General features: G+C 40.7%; 1 protein-coding gene across 2 annotated transcripts in view; it reads right to left on the bottom strand.

Moving 5' to 3' along the window:
* The window catches only part of LOC148900845 (transmembrane protein 266-like), a 40,991-nt gene that overhangs the window by 4,227 nt on the left and 11,332 nt on the right, over positions 1–25,432 (bottom strand). For both annotated transcript variants that reach the window (XM_088992845.1, XM_088992844.1), the window contains 7 exons: positions 22,485–22,676; positions 11,764–11,918; positions 10,176–10,249; positions 7,236–7,292; positions 5,170–5,308; positions 3,362–3,477; positions 2,208–2,403 (listed from right to left, as the gene is read on the bottom strand). In XM_088992845.1, coding sequence (XP_088848971.1) covers positions 2,208–2,403; positions 3,362–3,477; positions 5,170–5,308; positions 7,236–7,292; positions 10,176–10,249; positions 11,764–11,918; positions 22,485–22,657 — 910 coding nt within the window. In that variant the 5' untranslated portion in view covers positions 22,658–22,676. The remainder of the gene's footprint in view (positions 1–2,207; positions 2,404–3,361; positions 3,478–5,169; positions 5,309–7,235; positions 7,293–10,175; positions 10,250–11,763; positions 11,919–22,484; positions 22,677–25,432) is intronic.

The raw sequence follows: 25,432 nt of genomic DNA, 5'->3' as shown, positions 1-25,432 counted from the left end.
TTGGAGCAGATGTTGTGCTTGAGTGACAGTGGATGTTGTGGACAGTGGATGTGACACGATTTCGTACTTGGAAGGTGGCATCAGACTCCGTCTCGAGGGACAATTGGGATTTCTGGGGCAGGGTGTCGTCGCTCAGGTGAGAACAAAGTTGGGATGCTGACTTGATTGGCGGTGACTTGACCCAAACATGCACCTGCTGGCCTATAAATTCTTCTCCCGGTGACCATGTCAACGTTGAAAAAAGGCCCACTTTGTATCCCGCAACCAAATTTGTCATGAGCATTTTGCCCCTGGGATAATATTGCGGTGGTCGATTGTGGCTTGCAGGTGAATGAGAACAGATGTTGACAGGAGCCCACTGCTCTCCTAACAAGGCCCAATGCACAGAGCATTTTGTCCCTGAAACAGCCATCGTCGACCGCATGGTGGCTGAAGCACGACAGGAGCTGAGAGTGACACTGTGTCCAAAAAAAACATGCTTGTTTTCTCCAGCGTTCGGCACATTCTGAAAGCTTTCTTTTTCTTTTTTAAACCTCTGCATTGATCCCGTGTGCCTGCGGTCAGATGGCTGCGGTGTGTGAGAATGGAGGGAGCTAAGGGGCCGCTCCAGGGCAATGTCAAGCTTACACTGCACCGGCATCCTCTTGGCCTGATGCTGCACCATTAGGGACTGTTTGTTCCACAGAATTATACACGTATGTGACGGCGCACCTCTCCTCTGGTTTGTCATTTTGCCACCTCAAGCAAACCCTCCACCTGGCCTGATCACAAACGTTGCACTTAAATTGAGTTTTTGAAAGTGTTCTATCTTGTAATATTGAAGAACGCCCTGATGTGAAAGCAATAACTTTAGAACAGGGGTCGGGAACCTATGGCTCGCGAGCCATGTATGGCTCTCTTGATGATTGCATCTGGCTCGCCGATAAAACTCAATACATATTCTCGCTTTTTCGCTGTTCCTGTTTGGGCTGCAGTTGGCGGAAAGCACAATTTTGATTGAATGATACTGAGCTAGGTTGGCGGAAAGCGCAATTTTGATTGGATGATACTGGCCGTTCATGTTGAAACAGGTAAACGGCCCTTTTAAATAAGCCCGACAAGTAAAACAAAAAAAAAAATGTGGTATCGTATACTTCAGGTTGAATGGACCCAGGATTTGCCTTTGTGGAGAGAAAAGGTTCTGATTCTCATTTGCAATGAAACAATACCATCGATGAAACTGTCGAATGGCAGTGGAACTTTGACACGCCCCATGCTACGTTATCATTAGCATCAATATACTTCTGCAGGAGACTGCAGAAAGCAACCGGGCAAGCTCATGAGCAGTGTGCAGGCTAGCGAGCAGTAACTTCGCCTATGGACCCGGCAAGTTGACTTTCATTCCGATCGTTTGGCTGGATTTTTACCAACCATGAGCCTTTCTTCCGCCGGAAGTATACGCCAAAACATGTCAGGTAATTGAACACCTAAAGAACACTGTATGTAAGAAAATAATCTGTTTTAAATTAGATATCAAGTAGACAGGATGAACTTAACAGAAACATTTATGTTAATGGTGAATACTATCACAAACTTATTTTAAATAATACATTCTGGCATTTTGTTGAAAAGTGGCCGTGCGTGCATGCCTGTGTGTGTGCCTCTCAATGATAAACATGTCTAAACATTTTACTTTTATGGCTCTCTTAGTCAAAAAGATTCCTGACCCCTGCTTTAGAACATCGCCATTAAGTGTCACCAATTAAATGGCCACAAGGAGACGCGTTTTTCTTGGGTCACTCCAATAATCCAGAACAGCAATGCATTTGAAATTTTAAATTGTGAAAATATGTGTTGTTGCCTAGGCTATGAGTTTTACTGTACCAGCTGATATATTCTGTATTTGAGTCAGAATGGAAACAAACATATAAGGTTGATCATATAATCAAAGAAAAAAATTGCCTCAAACCCTATGCTGTTGGGTTATGAATATTTCTTTCATACATGCAGTGAAAAATGTACACGCCAAAAAAATACAATGTATTAAAAGTACACATTTTGTACACGTGCATATAATTTGTCTATTTCAGATATTTTTTATGCATCTGTGGCCTCCCACCCGCAGTGATGAAAAATTGTGGCCACCAGCATTTAAGTTGCTCATCCTTGCCGCAAAGGTACCCATGACGAGTATCATCCAGGTAGCCATTAAGTACAGTGAAATGTACCTGCAGCGGCGTGCAGCTCCCTGGGATTCCTGTGAGCTCCCTCGTCGTCCGACTCCCCGGGAGTTGAGCCCTCCACAACCTGCACACTCCTGCCCTGCTTGGCCCATACACGATGGATCTGCATAGCAGCCTCGCGCTCCGACGCCAAGTCCAGGTCCTGCTGGGCCAGGTGTGCCCGTAGCTGCCTGATCTCAAACTATATCACAAAGATGAACGGATGGGATTGAAAATGAGAAGATGAAAATGATGTTGTGGGGCGCGACGGGAGGGTGTAAAAGCTAACATTCATATAGTGGAGGACAAATATACTGGATTCAATTGGTTTAATTTAGTTATGTGATTATGTTGAGGAAATAATAACTGATCGATTTGTACTTGAACATTTTTATGGGTTTTGTTTTTCATTGAGAAATTATTTTTATGCATAAAAGCGCGCAGGATAAGGACAGTGAAGGTTTTTGTTTGACTTTATCTATGAGGCGTTGCTGCCCCCTTGTGACAATAAATTGACACACACTTAATAAATTTAAATGGCAAAGATACACGCGGGCGCATACACAATTGAGAAACTGAATAATGAATACATAATTTTCATATCTAATTTTTAGACGTATTTAAAAAATACCTACGAAGTCCGTTTAAAAAAAATATGGTTGATGTCCACCATTAAGAGTACAAATTTTATATTTTTTAATGAAAACAAATGATAAAATATGTGCTTTGCATCGATCCAGTGAGGCTGGCTAGAGTGAGAACCACATCAGCCTCATTTTTGAAGTCCTTTGGTTTAATCTTGGCCCACTGCGTCTTGTCTGAAGTGAACATTCTCACCGTTCAGTACCTGTTTTTCTCCCGTTATTCCAGAAACATGCACGTTATCTTAATTGAAAGACTTGAAATTTTTCCTCTGTGTGTCTGCTGTATGAGTCTGTGTTTTCCTCTGTATGAACCAATCTCACCTAATGTATCAAGATGCCTAGTGCATGGTCTTTAATTTATGTATAGTATGTAGTGTATTAACAATGCAACCCTAAGATTTGCAATGAGGTGCCATTATTTCATTCCTGTCATTCAACTGATTTATGTTTTTTTTTGTTTTGTTTTTAATTGGGGGTGGAGAGTGGGGGTGTTAGGATTAAAGAAAATGTGCTCACAGCCTGTTCCTGGCAGATCTGAGTGAGACGCTCCAGCTGCTCCTCTCGCACTGCTTTTGTTTTCTCGCACTGTTGGATCTCCAGTTCCATCTCCACTTTGACTTGGAGCACATAAGCTTACATGGAGGGATAGCACATACAATATAGACTTACTACAAATGCATTTTAGGACAATAAGCAAGGACATCAACACTACACGCTGTGTTGTTCATGTTCTTTCAATACTGCAGTAGATACACCACTAGATGACAGCAAAGTGCTGAGGTGGGCGTATTTTGGAGGGGAGGGAGCATAATACGGTGATACCGAGGCTTACAAACTTAATTGGTTCCCAGAAAGTACAGTATGTGTAAAGCAAAAAGTTCGTCTGCCAACCATTTATTTCTCATAAGAAACCATTAAAAATGAGAATAATTAGTTCCCAGGTCCCCATAAAACATAATTTCCTACTAAATAAGTCTTAAAACTAAACAAAATACACCTTATTTTATGTAGAAAAATGTGCTATTGTATTGCAATTAAAGAAATAAACTGTACTGTATAATCAAGTCGTTTTATTTACCTTTGTGATGGTCATTGATGTAGCTGCCTCTTGATAATTTCCAAGTGAAGTTGCCTTGCTTTCTCGCCGATAATACCCTCACTCACAATGTCCCCTGCTAGATGCTTTTCGTTAATCCACATCAACATAAGTTTTTCAACCTCTTCTATTGCCTGAGATCGTTGCATAGACAACACAGAAACACCCTTAGCCACACGTAGCAATGGTTGACTTATCGTACTGGTACTGGGATGCTAAGTCACACAAACGCACACCTCGTTTGTGTTTTTCGATGATCTCCTTCTGCTTGACCGTAATTTTCTTTTGTGTCCTCTTCGGCTTAACACTAGCCTGCGGTGGGGTCTTTTTCGGTCCCATAATAGAAAAAGTACTCCACTCGATAACAAACCACGTCTGCACTCAAAGGGGGTATGGAAAACTAGTCCGCCAGCCACCGTGGGGCTGTTGGACCGTGTGGTTTGGTGTTCATCCGCCGAAAACTAGTCCGCCAGCCACCGTGGCGCTGTGTGGTTTGGTTCGTCCGCCGCAAACTACAGTAAAGTCTTGTTATATCGATATCGGATATATCGATAGTCCCGGTTATATCGATACTATTTCTATGCATGCACAGAGAAAATTACATGCAAACAGGGTCGGATATATCGATAGTCCCGGTTATATCGATATTTTTTCGGACTCCCTTGAATATCGATATAACGAGACTTTACTGTAGTTCGTATGCCTCACGAGTTTAATGTTCGTAAGGTGAAAAGTTCATAAACTAAAGCGTTCGTAAGCCAAGGTATCATGTACTGATAAAGTGCATCTTTGCAGTGAATGTGTGGCCGGTTTTTGAGGATTATTGATGAAAAGCACCTCTCTTTGTTGAAGTGCAACCAGAGTAACCTGTGTGATCAGTTTGGAGGTTTATCCCGCATGCAGCAGGAGGACCGCACTGAGGGTGACCTCGACACGAATATCGAACCAGAGCACATTAGCATAGAGGAGAACAACCACTATATTCATTATGGGCCCTGTGAATGTGCTTATCCAGATCCTACAATCAATATAGGCTGGAGTAGGCGAGTGACAGCAAATTACTTGGGGATGATCAATAGCTATATTGCTCTGAATAGTAAATAATTTGAGAGAACGAGGTTACTCATCTCCTCTCAGAGTTAAGAGGGACCAGGTGCTCCCCACACCCAAAAAGGTTAACTGGGTCCATATGACTTAATAACCAGCATGAACATTGTCTTTGACTCACCATCGATGATCCTCTTCACCCTCCAGATGCGTAAGGTGATGATGAGGCTGATGGCATCCCAGGGGCTGCTGGGCCCGTTGGCTACCGTGGAGGCCACCATGGGGGCCAGAGACAACACGATGACGGCGCCGTCAAACACCTGATGGTGACAGTGCTAATAAAATCCCAAGCTTCTGATCGCCAAGGTTTATTTACATTAAACGGGGTAATGAAAACAACACGACATGGACAAAATGTATGAGTAAACCTAGCCACCAAAATCTGCAATTTATATTTGCTTGTCTGGTCTATGGTGAGGCAATTCTATTATATATTTAAAGGACAACCGACGTCACTTTTTTGTTTCTTAACTGACATGAGAAAAACGTTTTATAGCATCTAAAATACCCAAACCATGCAGTATGATAATTTTATTCAAATGCAAAACACCAATAAAAATGACTTAAAGTGTACAAAATCTGCCAAAAAATGAGCTGCGAATTGGGCATTTTCAGAAAGTCCCGCCCCCAGTTCGTGACGTCACGCCAAGACGTCTTGCATTGCTGGAGAATCTAAACAATGGCTTCAGATTCGGAGAAGATGCTTTCTTGTGACACATCCAGTTATGAATATGATTCAAATAGTTTTGAAGAGGAAAGCATACATGTTTGCAATCGATTAAAGAATTTATTCCGTGCCATTATGAGGCATTATTGAGGGGAAATCTCTCACCGAAAAAGATTCACAAAATGGCGACCTCCTGTGGCCACCTCCGTTTCCACAGGCTGATAAATTCCTTATATGGAGCTTGGACGCCCTCTTCTGACGGCTTTTGGGTGCAACACGAGGTCCCCAGACCAAACAAGTACAGCAAAATACATTGACGTGATGGAAGGACCGCTACATTGCGTCTTTTTTCGGTCAGCTCAAAAACAAGACTTCTTCCCCCAAGCCATTAACTCTTTGAACTCTTTAAACAGTAGCCAAAATGGAACTGTATAGTGCCACTTAGCAGTTTTTTTTAACGACGATACTAGTGCAGCGTGTTCTACCAGAAACAAATTCCTTGTGTGTTCTACATACTTGGCAATAAAGATGATTCTGATTCTGAATATTCAGCGCGAGTTTAAAACATGAAATATAGGTATATGCGGTGGAATCTTATTAAAATACGCACAGTAGAAGTCATTTGAAGCCATTTTACAAACTTTGGACACAACTTGTCTGGAGACGTCGGTTGTCCTTTAAACTCCAGCTTGGAGGGAAGGGTGTTTCCCTCCAGCCGATGCACCTGCGCTGCATTTCCTCATCCAGCCTGGCAATGTATTTAAGGACTAGCAAAATGTCTGTTAATTGTCAAATTATTGACCTTGTTGATGCTCTTGCTAAAGTGTTGTTTTCTCAAGGTCGTCATACTCGTTTGTCTTCGCTTCCTTCCACTTTTTGTATGTAGAGTCATTAAGTCGATTTTCTTTTTTTTGGCATGTGAATTGGACTCTTGTCATTTCGTTTGACTTCCATTACTTTACCTTTTGTATTTTGTTGATGCCTAGATTTTTCCTGGATCTTTTTGACCAGCGTTTTCGGTTGTGGAGTTTGTTGAGTTAGTTAGTTAATAAGTTAATTAGTTGGTTGGTTGGTAGTTTGGTTGGTTATCTAGTTGGCTAGCTAGTAAGCTAACTAACAAATGAGTTAGCTAGCTACTTAGCTAGCTAACGAACAACCAAATGCGCGAGCTAACAAACTAGTTCCCCGGATATTTAGCTAGCTAGTTCGTTGACTAGTTGGCTAGCTCATTAGCTTGCTCACTTGTTCATTTCGTAGTTGGTTGTTTTTATAACCCTTTTTGTTCTCACATTTTGTCTGTGTCTATTTCTGAGATCCTCAACATTATTCGGTTCGTTTCAAACCCGCCAAATTCTCAAGTTCTTCCATTTCAAAGTCATCCACGTGTGCACCTCATTGTTGACCGGAAACAAAACAAATCAAAATTCAGGTTAAACTAAGGATGGTCTTTTCCCAATACTTTTATCCACATCATGCTTTTAGATCATATCTATGATACAGTAGAAAAGAAACACACTTACCTCGACTTTGTTCTCAATGTAGTCCCAGATGCCGAGCACTACAATTCTGAAAACAGTCTAGCATGCAGAGAGACAAATAAAAACATCAAGCTATGTGAACAACCACCTAAATCTCAATCTTGCTCTCCGCCAACGCGGTCACTTTTGGGATGCGCCTTTCTGCAGCGCCATTGATTCACCTGCCAATTAGCATGAGAGGTCACGCACAGGTGGTCCTGCAAATCCATCATGTGTTGGTGCCATTTGGACAACAGGTTTGCAGTCAATGAAGCCAAACGCTTAAGAGCTTGAACAATGTGTTCCGACTGGCCGACAATACCAAAGTCATTAAAACACCTTTTAAATGTCCCCCGGTGACTCTTCACCTATGACGTCATTGGCAAGGTGCTCGGGCAGATCATATTGCTTGAAGCCCATCCCGATGCTCATTAAATTCTACTTCAATTATTGCTCCTGCTGGCTAGATGGTAATTAACGTTTGGTTTAGGGCATTAAGGCCGGCACTGTCAGCGTAATTGTTTTGCACTGGAGTCTGACCTGAGGGTCAAACTCTCCCCACTTCATTTCGTATTGCACAAGTGTAAAGCTTTGTGTCTTGAATGACAATTTGACTTGAAAATTACAATTGAACTTCAAACAATCAATATTTTACCCACTATCAAGCCACAAAGTGGCATTTCTGAACTATCAGTCGCCATTTGCTCACAAAGAGTAATTATTTAATTGAGTGTGCGTGCGAAACAGAAATAGAAATTCAGATATTTTTGAAATATTAAACACTTGTTTGCTCGCAAGCAACGAAAACAGACTTAAATAGATTTTTTTTGAGGGGGGCGTTGTTTTTAAAGTAGCTTAATAATGGGAACGACATAAAATAACGTTATTTTACGTAAAATGACGTAAAATAACAAATCTATCAAGAAGAGCTTTGAGTCTGGTCTGAGGGAATGGCCAAGCAGCAAAATGACATAATTCCATAATATTATGACAAGGCATGGTTGTAACAATTAGTTTTCCAATTAATCAATCAACAAAACAAATTATTATGAATACAGTGATACCCCAGTTTATGAACTTAATTGGTTCCCAGAAAGTGTGTATAAGGCAAGTGTGTATAAAAGTGTGTCTTCCAAACATTAATATCCCATAGGAAACCATTAAAAATTAGAATAATCCGTTTCCAGGTCCCCATAAAACATAATTTTCTATTAAATAAGCCTTTAAACCACACAAAATATAGGTTATTTTATGTATAATAAATGTGCTATTGTATTGTAATTAAAGAAATAAACTGTGCTGTATAATAAAGTCATTTTATTTACCTTTGTGATGGTCATTGATGTAGTTGCCTCTTGATGATATCCGAGTGAAGTTCCCGTGCTTTCTCGGCGATCATTCCCTCACACAGTGTCCCCTGCTAGCTTCTTTTCGTTAATCCAAATCAACAGAAGTTTTTCAACCTCTTCTATTGCCTGACACTGTTGCTTAGACAACACAGAAACACCCTGAGCCACACGGAGGAATGGTCGACTTAGCACACTGGTACTGGGATGCTAAATCACACAAACCCACACCTCGTTCGTGTTTTTTGATGATCTCCTTCTGCTCGACCGTAATTTTGTTTTGTGTCCTCTTCGTCTTAACACTAGCCTGTGGTGGGGTCTTTTTCGGTCCCAAAAAAGCAAAAGTATCCACTCCATAACAAACCACGTCTGCACTGAGTGCACTCAAAGAAAGTGGGTGTGAAAAAGTAGTCCGGCAGCCATGGTGGCGCTGTTCGGCCGTGTGGTTTGGTGTTCTTCCACCGAAAACTCGTCCGCCAGCCATTGTGGCACTCCGTGTGTTTCCTGAGAAGTAGTTCGTATGCCAAGATTATATTCTCGCGAATTTAATGTTCGTAAAGCGAGAGGTTCATGAGCTAAAGCCGAGGTATCACTGTAATTGCTTGTTAGGTAACAACGTTTCCATCATTATCAAAATATATCTAGAGCATTATCCAAAATATTCAAAATATCAAATAGTATACAGTGGGATATTGGCTTACGAACTTAATTGGTTCCCTGACAGACTGTGTAAGGCGAAAAGTGTGTATCCCAAGAATTAATTTCCCATCGGAAACCATTAAAATGAGAATAATGTGTTCCTAGGTCCCCAAAAAACATAATTTTCTACTTTCAAATTTTCTAAGCCTTAAAACTATACAAAATATACCTTATTTTATGTATAACAAATGTGCTATTAAAGCAATAAACTGTACTGGTCAATAAAGTCATTTTATTTACCTTTGTGATGGTCATTAATGGCTTGATGGAATGGAGTGTCCGGTTTCCTCAGCATTAAACACTTGATGAGGAACGTAGGCTTCTTTCACCATCTTGAGGAATGATCGATCCCTTGTAGGTGCTTTTTCTGATAATTGTATCTAGTTCTTCATCAATTGTGATCTGTTCAGCTGGGTTGATAGCTTTTTGCATCAAGTGTACAGATGACTTGTGCGGGTTATTTGTGGAGCCTGATTGATGGGATATTTTAACCTTCCAGTCTACACTCTGCTTTTGAAATATCAAAGTTGAAATGGGTCCAAATTTCACTGTTTTCTAGCCATTTTCTCACAATTTCACTATTTTTTTCACTTTTGTTTTTGTTTTTGTTTCAGCTGTCATCTTCCTTTTGTGTGTGTTTTCTCACTCTCTCTCTGCCACCATTTTCTTGTGAGGAGAACGGGCTCGTTCACGAACGACACATCACTCATTGTGGCAGCTCCGTGTGTATCCCGAAAAATGGTTTGGATGCCAAGGTAAAATTTTCATGAATGTAACGTTCGTAAACCGAAAGGTTCGTAAGCCAAGGGGTTCGTAAACCGAGGTTTCACTGTATTCTGTTATAATAGTATATATGTAATTTAAAAGCAGAATGGTGGCAATCACTCCTTTACATTACCTCGGAAAAGAAAAGTGACAGGATGATCAAACTGATCCAGTGGATGATGCTGGCAAACTGGAAAGCATTTGTAACTGCAGAAACAAGTAAGATTATCCATCAGCAAAGCAGACAAAAACTTTGCTACTTTTAAAACAAATATCTCTCGCACTTGTAAAATATGAACTAGTCCCTCGACTAGCAAGGACGTCGTGTCCATCATGGGGCCATCATTTACTACGGTGTCAAAGTGTCCAAAGCGCTAATCTTTCAGGACACTCCCTGCAGACTGTGCTGTCATTAGAGCTGACCGCTGGCCACGAATCAATGGAGATACGTGCCTGCTGCCATTGACAAGATGTCTGCTTCATTATCGTGTTCCTGTGTTGCTGTTCATCACCATTTCAGGACATGCCCAGCCAGCGTATGTGTGATTGGCACCACTAAAAACAGCAGTGATGCAAAGAGGGGGATACTGAATTCAACTGATTGGCATCATACACCCTACTTTGTATTTCTAAACTGCTAATGTAAATTGAGCTAATTCATTTTTAACATACAGCGGTTTTACCTTCAGCATTCAGTCCATATAACTCGCAGGATGTACAAACAGAATCGGTGTATTTTATTTAACTACTAGATTTAATTCTTCATGCAGTAGAAAGGAACTATTTGGTTTCTCCTTCCCTGCAGTTACATTAAGTATTGACCGTGGTAATTACAAAGTAATGGGGCGAACTGTGCCGAACTGTTCAGCGAGTGATATTTTAATGTCCATGGGTACATTCTAACAGCTCATTTGTGCGATCACATTTTTCCAATCTACAATTGCTAAAACAACGGCAAACCTATCAACCAAGATAGCAGACAGTTTAACATTTTTTTTTAAAATATAATCTGATGAGTAACGTATTTTCCGGAGTATAAAGTGCACCGGAGGGAGTATAAGCCACACCCCCAAAGAATGGTGTAGTTTCAAACTTTTTCCATATACAGTAAAGTCTCGTTATATCGATATTCAAGGGAGTCCGAAAAAATATCGATATAACCAGGACTATCGATATATCCGACCCTGTTTGCATGTAATTTTCTCCGTGCGTGCATAGAAATAGTATCGATATAACCGGGACTATCGATATATCCGATATTGATATAACGAGACTTTACTGTATTACTATAAGGCGGACATTCAATGAATAAAAAATGTTTTCAAAATATAATATACAAATATATGAAAGTTTTCCAAATATAAGGCAGCTACATTAGAAGGCACTATGGTAAAGGCTGCCTTATACACTACTTCTTCTATGAGATAAAATGGAGTCGGTGGCTGCTGACAGTAGTAGTGAAACCTTTTGTGGCTCATTATTACTTCACATATAAGGCGCACCGGCGTAAACGGTGCATTTTTTGAAGAAAATCCAAGCTTTTGGGTGTGCCTTATACACCGGAAAATATGGTACGTATTGTTTCTTTAACCAACCTAATTATGCATGTACAGAAAATGCTATGTGCTCCATGTGAGCTCTGATGTCTAACAGATGCCGTTACAAAAATGCTGTAAAATGCCGGTGTGACCCATCCCAAGCGTCAATGCAGATTGACTCACATTGAAGGAGCTTGGTGTCGATGAGTAGCTCCAAAGAGAGGAAGAGCACCACCAGTATAACACAGGCTACCAGGACACAGTTGAAGCCGGCACTGAGCAGGCAGACTTGCCACAAGGCCACTCGTCGGCCGCAGCAAGGCTTCAGCCAGTTGGACCTGCAACACAATAACCAGAGGCCGCTGTGAGAGAGCCTCACAAAGATTGAAAATGGATGAAGGGAATTTATCTTATTCGTGTTGAATTGTTTCTGTTTTGAATAACTGCGTTTTTGTGTTGAATTTGGCTGGAAATCTGTAGTTCCCAATGTGGCCAGCAGAGAGCGGTAGTTTGCAGACATCCTCTCGAAAACGAGCTAAGGTGAGGAGAGCGTTAATACTTGAGATGAGAGAGGGCATTGACAGAGGAAGGGACAGTGAAGCTTTGTGAACTGCTGATTTGACCATTAGTTGCAAATGAGGCTGGAATCTTGATGAACTTCCTATTCAGCGGGCCATGAAGAGGACCACTGTGCCAGAGCTTGTTTGGGGGGTAAAAAGGCAAGCAGCAAAATCAGCATCTTGACAATCAAGTGTGAAGTCAAGTAAAAAAAAAAAATGAATAGATGGAATCAGATGTGCAAGTATTATTTGACAAGGAATTGCTTATTAAATTGAACGATAATTATTTTGAATGATCGATTCATGTTTGAGACACCTTGTTTTTCACTTCTCTGATTTTTTGGAATTTCAGACTCTGATTTCTGCCGACTGCTTCAATTTGTGCTGAATCAAAATGAAACATTTGCTTGACAATGAACAACATTTTAACACATTTTCTGACATAATGATAGATTGCATCTTAGTTCATGTTTCGTCATTTTCTGAAGACATTTTAAAATATCTTATGCAGCAATTAATCAACAGATTAATTGATGAATAAAATAATGGTTAGTTGCAGCCCGACAGTAAAATGAAAATCATCTGCTATCTGGCAATAAGCAGATTAATTAGCATGACAGCCTTAAATAGTCAAACATGGCGACCCGGTTAATTTTTTTCCATCATTTCAAAGGACCGACATCACTTTTTGTTTCCATCATCATAAAAACGTTTTATAGCATCTAAAATACCCAAAACACGCAGTATGATATTTGTATTCAAATGCAAAACACCAATAAAAATGACTTGAATGAATGTCCAAAATCTGCAAAAAAATTGAGCTGCGAATTGGGCATTTTCAGAAAGTCCCGCCCCCAGTTCGTGACGTCACGCCAAAACGTCTTGCATTGCTGGAGAATCAAAACAATGGCTTCAGATTCGGAGAATATGCTTTCTTGTTACACATCCAGTTATGAATATGATTCAAATAGTTCTGAAGAGGAAAGCATACATGTTTGCAATCGATTAAAGAATTTATTCCGTACCATTTTGAGGCAACATTGGGGGGAAATGTCTCACCCAAAAAGAGGCAGAAAATGGCCACCGAGCTCCTGTGAGGAATGAATCAGCCTGTTTCCACAGGCTGATAAATTCATTACATGGAGCTTGGACGCCCTCTTCTGGCTCTTTCTAGTACAACACGAGGTTTTCAGACCAAACAAGCATTGACGTGATGGACGGACTGCTACAATGTGTCCTTTTTTTCGGTCAGGGGCGTTCCTTCAGCGACGTCACGTACGGACTCGTCACCAACTCAAAAACAAGACTTCCGGAATATTCAGCACAAGTCTTAAAATGTAAAATATAGCTATATGCGGTGGAATCTTTGTAAAATACGCTCAGTAGAAGTCATTTGAAGCCATTTTACAAATTATGGACACAACTTGTCCGGAGACGTCAGTTGTCCTTTAAGTCTCAAGGTGGGAGCGCTGAGAGCTACAAAGCCTCTCAGCAGTTCTCCAGCTGGAGTGGAAAGTTGGCGACGGTGTCCATTTTTGCCTTCTTACCATGCGCCGACTCAGAAGAGGTTGGCCGACTTTCGGTGAAGCGTCTGGACTCTTTCGTCACTTCACAACTCCACCGCTTGGTGCACTACTCTTACATGCAATCACATGTACTATATTTGGATGTATTACATCATAACTGAATAAAAATATTTGATATACACCAAAGGAATAGGACATCACATTTTCTCTGCCATTATTATTTTTGGGTGTGAGGGAGACAAAAAGTCTGCAGCCTGTTTGGGGAAGAGTCATCACCATCCATTTCTACATGACACTCAAGGGATTTGCACCTCTCAGCCTGCAATAATAGACTTCCCCAACCTTCGTCAAATAATTTACAACCACCACCAGCTGTCTCATTCATCTAGAGCACTTCCAGCATCAATTTAATATTTGATATGGTTAAGTATAAATTCCCCAAATGCCCTCAACCATTAGTAGCGCTAGATTGAAAAAAAATGCGAAACATTTCTCAGCTAATAATTATCTGTAAAGTGTAATGATTCAAAAGACCTCAAAACAGTGCTAGGAGATATAATGTCAAAACATCATGAAATGATGTGATGTCTCCAAAAAGTGTCTCTCTGCCATCATTCAGAAAGCGGCAATGTAAAAATTTCCAGCACAAGCTTTATCTGTGTTTTTAAACAAGTTATGTTCACCATTAACTCATTCACTCCCAGACATGTGAAAATATGTGTCCACTCCTGTGCCAAGGTTTTTGTCATTTTCACACAAATTACAGGACCCGAGTTTTAGGACTACATAAACATTCAAGACACAATAAGAAACAATAAACTCTCTTCTTTCATCAGAAAAAAATGGTTAATTCCTAAATGATGTAAATCTGGGGTTATCCGAGTTTAAAATGGGGGCGGCTGTACAAAAGTAGTAAGGCAAATACTGCCCCCCCTCCTCCGCCCCAAGGGAGGGAAAAACATTGCCGGAGGTCGGACTAGCTTTTTCGGCACCCTCCGCAAGAAAAACCAAAACCCGAACACATTTGGGAATGGCACTCTGCGTCATATTTTCAATTCCCCCAAAAAATTCAGGAATGGCAGTGAATGAGTTAAATGTTACATTGTATTTGTTTTTTTGTAAACTGGACTGTCTTAATGTATTTTAGTAAAACAACATTTTCTCAGCTCTACTTACATGACCCATTGTGATTGATTGTTTTTTTTTTTTTGGTATTTTGGTAAATGAACCTCCAACTGCTTTCAGACCATGTGTTGGTACTGCTGTCAGTGCCTGAGATGGAGTGGTACTCGACAGGGAATCAGAAGAGAGAGATTAAATCAGGGAAGGTAAATCAATAACGGCGTGTCGATTGAGCTGCTGATTGCTCGGACCGGGAGACGCACAAGCACCCGATGATGAGCTCCAATAAAGACGTCCACTGTGCTTTTCACCACATTTCGATGGATTCCTGGTTTCAATGTAATATTATGAACAAAAAAAATATGTGGTGCAATTATTGATTTTAGCATTGACACTGTTATTTGATTGCCATTGGTGTGGATATACACTGGTTATGAAATGTCGACACACCCCCTGCTCAAATTCCAAGTTTCAAATGACTTCAGACCTATCCAGTCGATGTTTTAGAAAAAGAAATCAAACATCGAGAGAGGATGGGTGCGCGGAGAAGATTTTTTGCTGCCTATTTAACTCATTTATTGCCATTCACATATTCATTCGGGAAATAAAAATATGACGTAGAGCGCCATTCTCGAATTTGTTCGGGTTTTGGTTTTTCATGCTTGGGTGCCGATAAAGAGCTGACCATGGCCTCTGGCAATGTTTTTTTCTTTTCCACAAGGGGCAGCATTTCCCTTTTTTTCCGGCTTCAGCTGTTGTTAAAGCGCTATATAAACCAGTATGTATGTATTGCATTGTATTTTGGACAGCCATCCTCATTCCAAGCTCATATTACTCCAGATCCATATAATTTAGGAATTAACTTTTTTTTCTGATGAGAGTCTAAGGGTTCGAACGCTGTATTGAATGTTGATGTAGTCCTAAAACCCATTATTCTGTCGGTCCTGGAATTCAAGTGGCAATGACCAAAACCCTGGCAATGGAGTGGACACATTTTTGCACATGTCTGGCAGTGAATGAGTTAAACGTCTTCGGCGATGGCAGTGCAGTCTGCCCCCCCCCACCCCCAATTGTATGGTTATGTTTTATCTGAGTAATTAGGACACATGATGTAACGATTACTAATGATAAATATGACTGCTGATGCCTTTCTTTTTATACTCTGTCAATGTCAGAACATTAGCTAAAACTGCCCATTCAAATGATAATAGTGGAGCTTTATAAATACAACCTTTTTGATAAGTGGTCACGTCCGTAAGAAAAGCATCTGGATTGTTCGGATTAACCTAATGATATGGCCAATAAGCTCCACACAGAAATACATTCGATCAACTAATCAAACTTTTTACACATGTGCCACTCTGTCCAGCAGCCTTGCCTGCAGCGGAGGAATTGGAGTGCCCGTGAGATAGCATGAAACAGTCAGTCCTCGGTTACCACCTCTGACAATTTCATGTACTGTCTAATTAAAATGAGCCAAATTGACTCGACCAGCTGAGATTTCCATTTTTTCTTCTGACAAAGCTGGAGAATAATTATGGGTTAGTTTGACCTTCACGTGGCACTCCTTCAATTAGATTTAAATGAACAGGGTAAGCAACTAAACACCCAAAGACAGGCAGCATACACAATCCACTTCCGAAGACCAAACGAGCCGTATCCCCAATTACATTTTTAGATCTTTGCCCTGAATCTGGTAGTGAGTGGAAAAAATGAACTTTGCCCTTTTTAAACTATGGCTCACATCATGTTTTGAATAACCATCTGGACCCTTTTTTACATTTAGAACAGCCCCATCAGCAGCATATGGTACCATTTCAGTGTCTGGCAGGCACGAACATCTCCGACGGGATGGAAGGTGACATCATGCAACAGCTCAGTAAAGCCAGGAAGCCATTGGAGGGTAAGATGGTAATCTAGCAACAAACATTCTAAATTAGAACGCGCCTCGGCAGCACGGTTGAGAGGTGAAACTAATCCCAAAAGGGCACAAAGACCACATTCACAGATCCGGTGGAGAAGGAATACATCATCAAACTAAAATAATTGTTACTTTCCTGCTTCTATTACTGATAAAACTGCTGAAGACATATTGGTGCTCGACATTTTATGCTGGGCAACCAAGGCAGAGAGACAGTATGTGAGCTAAAGAAAAAGAGAAAGGGCAAAAACACAAATACGGATGTGATCCTAGAGTTTGCATAGACACCATTGTACTATTTAAATCAATCACTGCCAGACAATGTGCAAAAATGTGTCCACTCGAATGCCAGGGTTTTTGTCATTGTCACTCGAATCCAGGACCCACATAATATTAAGTTTTAGCACTACATAAACATTCAATGCAGCATTAGAAACATACAACTCTCTTCTTTCATCAGAAAAAAGGGTTAATTCCTAAATTATATGGGTCTGGAGTTATATGAGCTTGGGCAGCTGTCCAAAATACAATGCAATACAGTACATACATAATGGCACTTTAACTGAAGTGCCAGCAGCTGGCAGCTGAAACTGAAACAAAGCACTAACATTGGAAAAAAAGGGAAATGCTGCCCCTCGTGGAAAAGAAAAACATTGCCAGAGGCCATTGTCGGAGGCCATTGTCAGAGGCCATGGCTGGCGCTTTATCGGCATGCAAGCATGAAAATACTAAACACGAACAAATATCTGTCATATTTTCAATTCACGAATACATTTGTGAATGGCAGTGAATGAGTTGTAAAAATCCCTGTCGTCTATGGATTAAGAATAACACTGCCAATAACATACAAAAGCATTGGAACATTCCTTCAATGAACATATTTGGAGGCTTTACCCTCCTTCAAAAGCCTTCTCACAGCTGCCATGGTCAAGGTCTGAAAAAAAAAAAGAGCCTCCCAACTCGGAAGATGAACAGTACAAGAGACTGGAGGCGGGATGCAGGAATCATGGCCATCATCATCTTTATGATTGCTCAAGTTGTCACTCACTGGCTTCATCATTCAAGCATTACAAAAGTTTGAGTGACGGAGCCTTGATAGCTCCCATAAATAGCCTTGAAACAAAGGTAGGAAGAATGAAAGAAAGAAAAAAGATATAAAGTAAGACAGAAAGAAGGAAGCTTGACCACTGTGGGGGAGAGTGAGTGGCCATAAAAGTGCTGAAGACAAGCCCCACGCCACCTGGGTCCTCCCAGCATTTTCACCAGACAGGAAGATGGATGGACCCCAGTCTATTAATAAGTACACTTAACTCACCAGGGTGCCAAAACTGCTAACATTGCAATTGGCCCCTATTACGAGCTCCTACTATACCACCTCCCACAATGATGCCCACTCGTCTCCTGATTGGAGAGATAGCGTGGTTAACCGAAGCCTCCCAGCGCAACTTGGAGGCTCTCTTGGGCCAGACCACTGGAGGCTATTGATCGATGAGGCGACAAGACGAACACGATTTTCAGGAGGTTATCGTGTGCTCCCGCAGGATTCAGTTTGGTTATATGAAGGCAAGGGACGATTCCAAATAAACCATTGAAATATGTAAAAAAAAATATAAAAATCAAATCAACATTTTTAAAAAGTGGGAAAGTGAACCTATCTAAATATACAGAGGCATCAATGAAGCAATGGCGCTGTTCCTAATGAGGTGTGACAACCCAGGATAAATTGGAATATGAAGTGAAGCATGATTACAGAGGATTAGATAACAACCGCAACGCAGCTCCGGCTTTTCGCTCTCGCTCGGTTTATAAATACATTTGTTGGCGTTCAGTCGGTGCCCGCACACGGATGTCGTGCTCACTTTGGCGGCGGCGTACAGTGTGAGATAGCGGTGAGGTCAGTTCCACCTTCACAATGCTATCGGCTATGATATGCAAAAGCAATTGAGAGGAGGTGCTTCATCACGTCGACTTAGCTTGGTGCGCCAGCCTCTGGCCATGAATCATCCCTGCCGATTGCTTACCGCCATAAAACGTGCAGTTTTACATTTGATGCAAACTTTTTTCATGAGGATCTCACGTGAAACTTGAATGCCAGCTACTATGGTTCGAATCAGTCTCCCCACACCTCGATAAAAATCACCAAAATCACATTGCAGCACCGGTGCCGACACTTGCACCTTCAGTGTTAAGTTAAATCTATGGTATGTTTAGTCACCAAAGTGTGTGTCTAAAAAAACCTTCTGTCCAGTTGAATGGCCAGAAAGTAGCTGAGCTCTGTGACAACACCCAAACAAGCTAAACAAGAATTACATTGACGCAAAAATTAAGATTAGATCTGCACACACTCGGAATATAAAACCAATGTGACAAAATTATTTTCTGTTATCTCATTTCTGGACGGTGTTTTTACACAACCAGTTGGGAATTCCCAATGTATTTTTTGTGGGGTGTATTATTTGCACCTTTAAGGTCTTGGTATCTTAAACGGGTAATGATACTTTGAAAAAGTGAACATTAATTGCAGTATTTTGTGAAATCTAATGAACCCAAAATGACAGTGAACAAAACATATACTCATGCTCATAATTTTAAAATCCGGAATGAGAATAGACAACAGTGTAGAATAATTAAGGGAAGCCTGTTAAGTTGCTGTTAGCATTCTTTTTAGCATTAGCATATCATACCCCCAGGTGGCCGAAAACATCCCAGTCTTATCACTAGAACCCCCTCCTTTCACCACATCACCCCTGTCCTCCAGCAACTCCACTGGCTACCTGTTAAACATCGTATCGAATTCAAAATACTTCTGTTTACATTCAAAGCCATCCATAACCTTGCCCCTCCCTATCTTTCTGACCTGCTTCAAATCTCTGTTCCCTCTCGGTCCCTCAGATCTTCATCCTCCCTTCACCTCTATGTGCCCTCTGCCCGTCTCACCACGATGGGATGCAGAGCTTTCAGCCGCTCTGCTCCCAAACTCTGGAATTCTCTTCCACCCAACATCCGCAATATTGACTCCCTCCCTATTTTCAAGGCTCACCTCAAAACCCACTTGTTTAAAATTGCTTTCAATGTATAGTTCTATCTGCTATTTTATTATGTATCATTTTACTTATGGTTTTATTGTTATGTGCTTTGTTTTATTGTTTTTATTGTAAAGTGTCCTTGGGTGTTTTGAAAGGCGCTTGAAATAAAATGTATTATTATTATTATTATTTATGTATTTATGTATTCATTTATTTATGTATCTATTTATTTATTTTATTTGTTTGGCTTAAGAGGAAGGGCAACTACCTTAACGTAATGTGTGAGGGCATTCTAATTTTTTTAGTACAAACTAGCTAATGAGCTCAAGTGGTCGACTGTCCGTGTATTAACAATGAGCCAATTGTAAAAGGAGAAAAAAAAGTAAATAAAGTTTACCAATCTTACCACTTCCGTGAACATGTTTTGCTGACATTTGCAAAAACTCAAAAGTGAAGGGAAATGGGCAAATCACTTTCTCAGGTTGGGTCAGTGGAGCCACGAACATTCCATCTCGAAACGTTTTCATTTTTACGGTCGCGGATTGCTTCGCCACCGCCGGTGTCTCGATTCGGCTCAAACACACTTCATCACCCTGGACTGCCATAAAGAAAGAAAAAAAAATAATTCATCTGCCCCATTTCCCTTAAGGTGAGCTCAGCAATCGGTCTTTCCATTGCAATAGATGCACTCTTTCTTCGCAACTTTACTGATGACACACTTTGCAATCACAAACCGTCATGGGCACAATGTTTGACCGCTTGGTGGTAGAAATAAAGTCCACCATGAACTTTAGGAAATGTATCACCTCATTTCTTAGGTTTAATCTATAAAGGGTTAATGCATACTGTTTGCATTTCACCCTAAAAGCTACAGTATTACTATTACATAAATACATACACTAAATGACTCACTAAATGACTTTTTAATTGAATAAAAATGAATTGTCTTCATAATACTCATAGTGCTCCAATACTGTAACTCAATAAACCTTGGTGCCAAGTGGTGTACATGAATGCTTGTCATGCATATTTTGAGTGAAAATAAATAAATAAAGAAGAACAATATTAATAATTGTAATTTTGCAAAAGCATCTTGTAAAATAAGTTTTTTTCTTTGATTAAACTCATCCAAATTGTGTGATAATTTCATGTATACATCTGCAAATGCTTGCTTTTAAAACTTGGGAAAACCCGCTCTGGAAGACACCAGCACCAGTTGTCACAGTGTGCTGAAAAGAGCCAGATGCACGGAAAGGCAGAATTGAAAAAGGTTGTGTCATACGTGATATGGGCATGACTCATTTTATCTGTTTCCAATTCAGCCCTTCAATCATTCAGAATCCCGAAAATTGCATTGCTGAATAGACTACATGTCATGATAATTTTGGTTAATGTCATTTCAAAAAATGTCTAGCAAAGGTCAGTTCTCCCCATCATCTCTCTCTTCTGCCTATGTGACGACCTGACTAGAATAACCACAGACTGCGTATACACATTGGTGGAAAATTGCACCCGCTTTGATATTTAAAGATTCAAATTCAGTCACCATTTTTGTGTCAGTTTTGATAAAATCAGCCCTAATGTGATCATACGCTGTTCTGGTCCATAAAAATTTTCAAACTGAAGTGTCCTTATAATATTGAAGATCCTATCAATTATGTTGTTGGATGAATGATTATAAAATATGGATGGTCTCCTTCCAGTGACGAGGAATTAAGCAGCGTAAATTGAATTATTGGTGACGTAGCCAACATCTGACCCCTGGCTTTTAAAGTGCCACTTGTTTACGAAACATTGCCTTGCAGGTGATTTACTGACGAAGCTACAATAGGAAATGCTGCATGCATAATTAAACACTGTAGACACAGTCGTGTTTCCCACTAGCGTTTCCCGGGACAAAAAATAAATAAGTAAACCGTAGCACTAACTGAGACAAGGAGGTGAGCGCAATAACAAGATGCACAGTGTTTATCGGTGAAAACACAAATCTGTTCTTCCCAAAGATGATGCAGAGTGAGGTACAAAGTGTTGCGTGAGTACAAGTGCTGCCAACTGCGCTGCTGTAAACGATATAGTTGGACCAGACTTGTATTGTACGGCATGGGGCCATTGGATCGCCTGCATTATCTTATGGTGTCCTGGTGAGAGCGTCTGTTTAGCGGGGATGAAGTCGCAGGTGTACGACACAATGGAAAGAGATGCGCGAGAGCAGGCTGGAAAGCAATGTGTGGCAAGTGACCTCCTTTCCGTATGTCACGGCATACATAACTTTCAATGTGAGTGGAAAAATGCATTTTCATCCATCCAAACTTTGGATAGCTGGGGCATGTTATTTTCATATTGACCCAGGCTAAAAAAAAAAGCACAAAGATGTGCGATGTGATGTGCAAGCTTGCTAATCTTTGTTCCAAAATAAATATTTGTGATGTTACAGCAAACACAGCTCATTATTTGTGTGGTAGCAATCTCTAAGAAGTGTGAGAAGCACAAAAGATGATGTGCAACCAGCCTTAGCATAATAGAGAGCAAGAGTGACGATTATAAGGAACTGATTTTAAGTCTGTATGAGAGGAAAGAATTGAAGAGTTTGATAACACTGATCAAACATTGCTCATGATGCAATATTCTTTTAGTTTGACGCATACAGTCAGTGTATTTTTCACAACGGCAAAAAATACTTCAAACTAAGGTCAAAATAGTTGTTTGTGTGTATGCAAGTGTTTACTTCTAATTTCATTTCTTTACTCACCCTTCTCGACCTTCATCTTCATCAGCATTGGAAAGGAGCTGTGAGCCAGCCATCGAGAGATCTAGTGCTGTCAGCGGAAGGTCTCTGTTGCCAAAACTCATCAGTTGGACCGGAGGAGCCAAGCACTGGCTCTCATCGTCCACCTGCTGGGAGATGACTTCCAAGTCTGACATAGCTGCGGTCTCCACATCCCTATCAGACCACCGAGAAAAGACAGGACATATATTAGACCATGATCTGGTCGATTGAAAAAAAAAAGATTAACAATGCCAATGTCACGGTTTGCGAGGTGGTGATGGCGGGTGCGGATCCTAAAAAGCAGGCAGGAGGGAGCAGGAGGTTGTTTGACAAATTGTATTAAAATAAAGTCAGCAGGAACAAAATGTAAAACATCAAAATCATCTGAATAGAAAAAATACAAAGTATCAAAAGAAGACCAAAAGTTAAAGTCCGCCAAGGTTAAACAAACACATGCACAGCATACACAATGCATGCAACAAACAATGAAGCAAACAATGAACCGACACCGGATGGTCGTGCCGGGTGTCCTTTTAAGTGTCAGTGATTAAACGACCAGCACCTGGACAGGTGCAGGGGGGGCCGACAGCGCCCCCCGTTGGTCGCCAACCAGATCATGACAGCCAATAAATGCTGACTGCTGTACATCTAACATGTAATTTAAATTAAAAGATGTTTCCCCCCAAAAAATGCATTGTATGTGCCAGCACTACTCAAAACAGCACTTTGGATCAATATTACCTAGAAATATTTCATCAACATTTGAGCAGGGCCTTTTGGGGGAAAAATGTCATCAGTTAAGAGACTGCAGTCGGTGACATGATTACGGTAGCTTGTTACCCTAAAATCTGCAACTAAACTACAAAGATTAACCCAAAGAAGAAGAATAACAAGAACGTTTATAAACAAAAAAAAATAAACATTAAAATGGAAAATATACATTTGAGTTCATGTAGTTTGTTATAAGTGGATTAGAAGAAACAGAGTCAGCATCAAACATTTAAGCCGATTAAATTGCCTTTGAAAAGTAGAACGCTTGAATGTCCGGAAGCCTACCAGACACTTATGGCTCACTGGCGACAGCCAAGTGGCCATTTTCACTGGCTGAGCGCCGTGTGCGAATGGCCAAGGCAGCTAGCTGCTAATCACTAGATGCTAACACTAAAGACTGGTGAGACTGCTGTTAGCTAGCTACAAGCTAGCTATATTTTAAAGTTTGTTTATTTCAGAATAAATAATTATAGTGCATGTTTTTTTCACATTTATTTCAGCTACTAAGTAAACACGCAGTGTTTACTAAGAAGACGCAGTATACATATATATCTTTTCTGTAAATTATTTTTTCATGTTTTATTCCAGTTCAAAGTAGCAGCTAGCCAATAAGTAAAACAAGGAAAAGATGGTGCCAACACAAAGCAAGCCGTGACATAGCACAAATGCAGCACAGATGAAAAATACTTAAATTATTCATTCGGACAACATGAAGAACACATTCTTATTCACTGCCGTGCCCTCGGGGGAGCAACGCTGGGTCACTGAGGGTCACGCACAAACACCCACTCTGGATCATGAAACGAATGAGCGCTCACACAGTTTAGCAACACCAGAGAAGTTGCCGGTCTGACGTTCGCTCGGAGGGATCGTAATAACTGGGGCGTGTCTTGCTTGAAGTGCTACGCTCGCATACATTTGTGGCCACTGTTTAATGCATTTAAAGCAACGGGTAATCAGCACAATGCCGCAAGAGACACGGAGAGGCCGAGGAGAGGTTATCGCAAGACTGCTTAAAAAAATCTTATATTTTAGGAATTATGAGCACATAAAAAAGCAAAATATGCAGTCTCTACAAATATGTAATTAAAGATGCAAGCAGCAATTAATAGGTCATTTTTCATTGCAAATCCACAAAAGGATCATTAAACTTTGACGCCATCCTCTGCCGACGGTGTAAGCAGAGTATGAACATTTAGGCTTTGCATGTCAGTGGACCTTTGAAAATCAAGCTTTCAAACTCAGCGATGGCTTACAAAAGTGGCTCATTTGGACAAATTCCTGAGCAGGATTTGTCAGAGTACAACATCTGCATCTGGTGTTCTCTCAAAATAGATGCTTCAAAAACTAAAGCAGACAACTTCTTACCCAACATCTGGCCTGGGTTATTTAAACCCTTTTGGTGTATCCTCTTGTGATCACCATATAAGTACAGAATTTGGGTCAACTGGTGAAATCAATGATAAAGGCTGATTTTTTATAACTATTAGGTGTGTACTCCTGATTCAGTTTTGGATGGTCATTGTTGGATCCTCAAATATTTGATTCAACCCTCCAGCCTCTCTCAGGTGACTTTGGGGCAGTTGGTGGTGTTACACCCTGAACTGGTTGCCAGTCAGTCGCAGGGAACACAGACAAACAACCGTTTGTGCTTACAATCAAACCAAAGCACACTTTCTAGTGTTCCATTAATCTGCCAAGCATGTTTTTGAAATGTGGGAGGAAACTGTGGTATCCGGAGAAAACCTATGCAGGCGCACACAGGGAGGCCAGAGTCAAAATGGAACACTACAACACTGTGAAGCAGGCATGCAAGGAGAGACTGAAAGAGAAGCATCAGAACGGTCCATTGCAGCAAAGCGAACATTTTTCAGCCCTCGGGGGAGAAGGCATAGCAACAGGTTCACATTTATATTTTATTTCCAGGTGTATGCTCCAAAATTTTACAATGGCAAATCTGCTAACTACCAAGTGACTGTAAATAAGCATCTGATCCAGTTTTGTGTCTCTCACGTAAAAAAAAAAAAAACAAAATTAGAGCTTAATACGATGGTAAGTAAATAGCATAGCCAGTTTGCCGACAAGGCCCAGTTCTGCAAAATCTAGGGAGCCTCGATTGAGCACGGAGGAAGAAACAAGTGCTGAACGCGGCCGCAGAC

Source organism: Hippocampus bargibanti, linkage group LG03, assembly GCF_051943395.1.
Source record: "Hippocampus bargibanti isolate YZ-2025 linkage group LG03, ASM5194339v1, whole genome shotgun sequence".
NCBI classification, from domain to species: Eukaryota; Metazoa; Chordata; class Actinopteri; order Syngnathiformes; family Syngnathidae; genus Hippocampus; species Hippocampus bargibanti.
The sequence above is the reverse complement of the archived record's forward strand: the minus strand, read 5'-3'. Positions and strand labels throughout refer to the sequence as shown.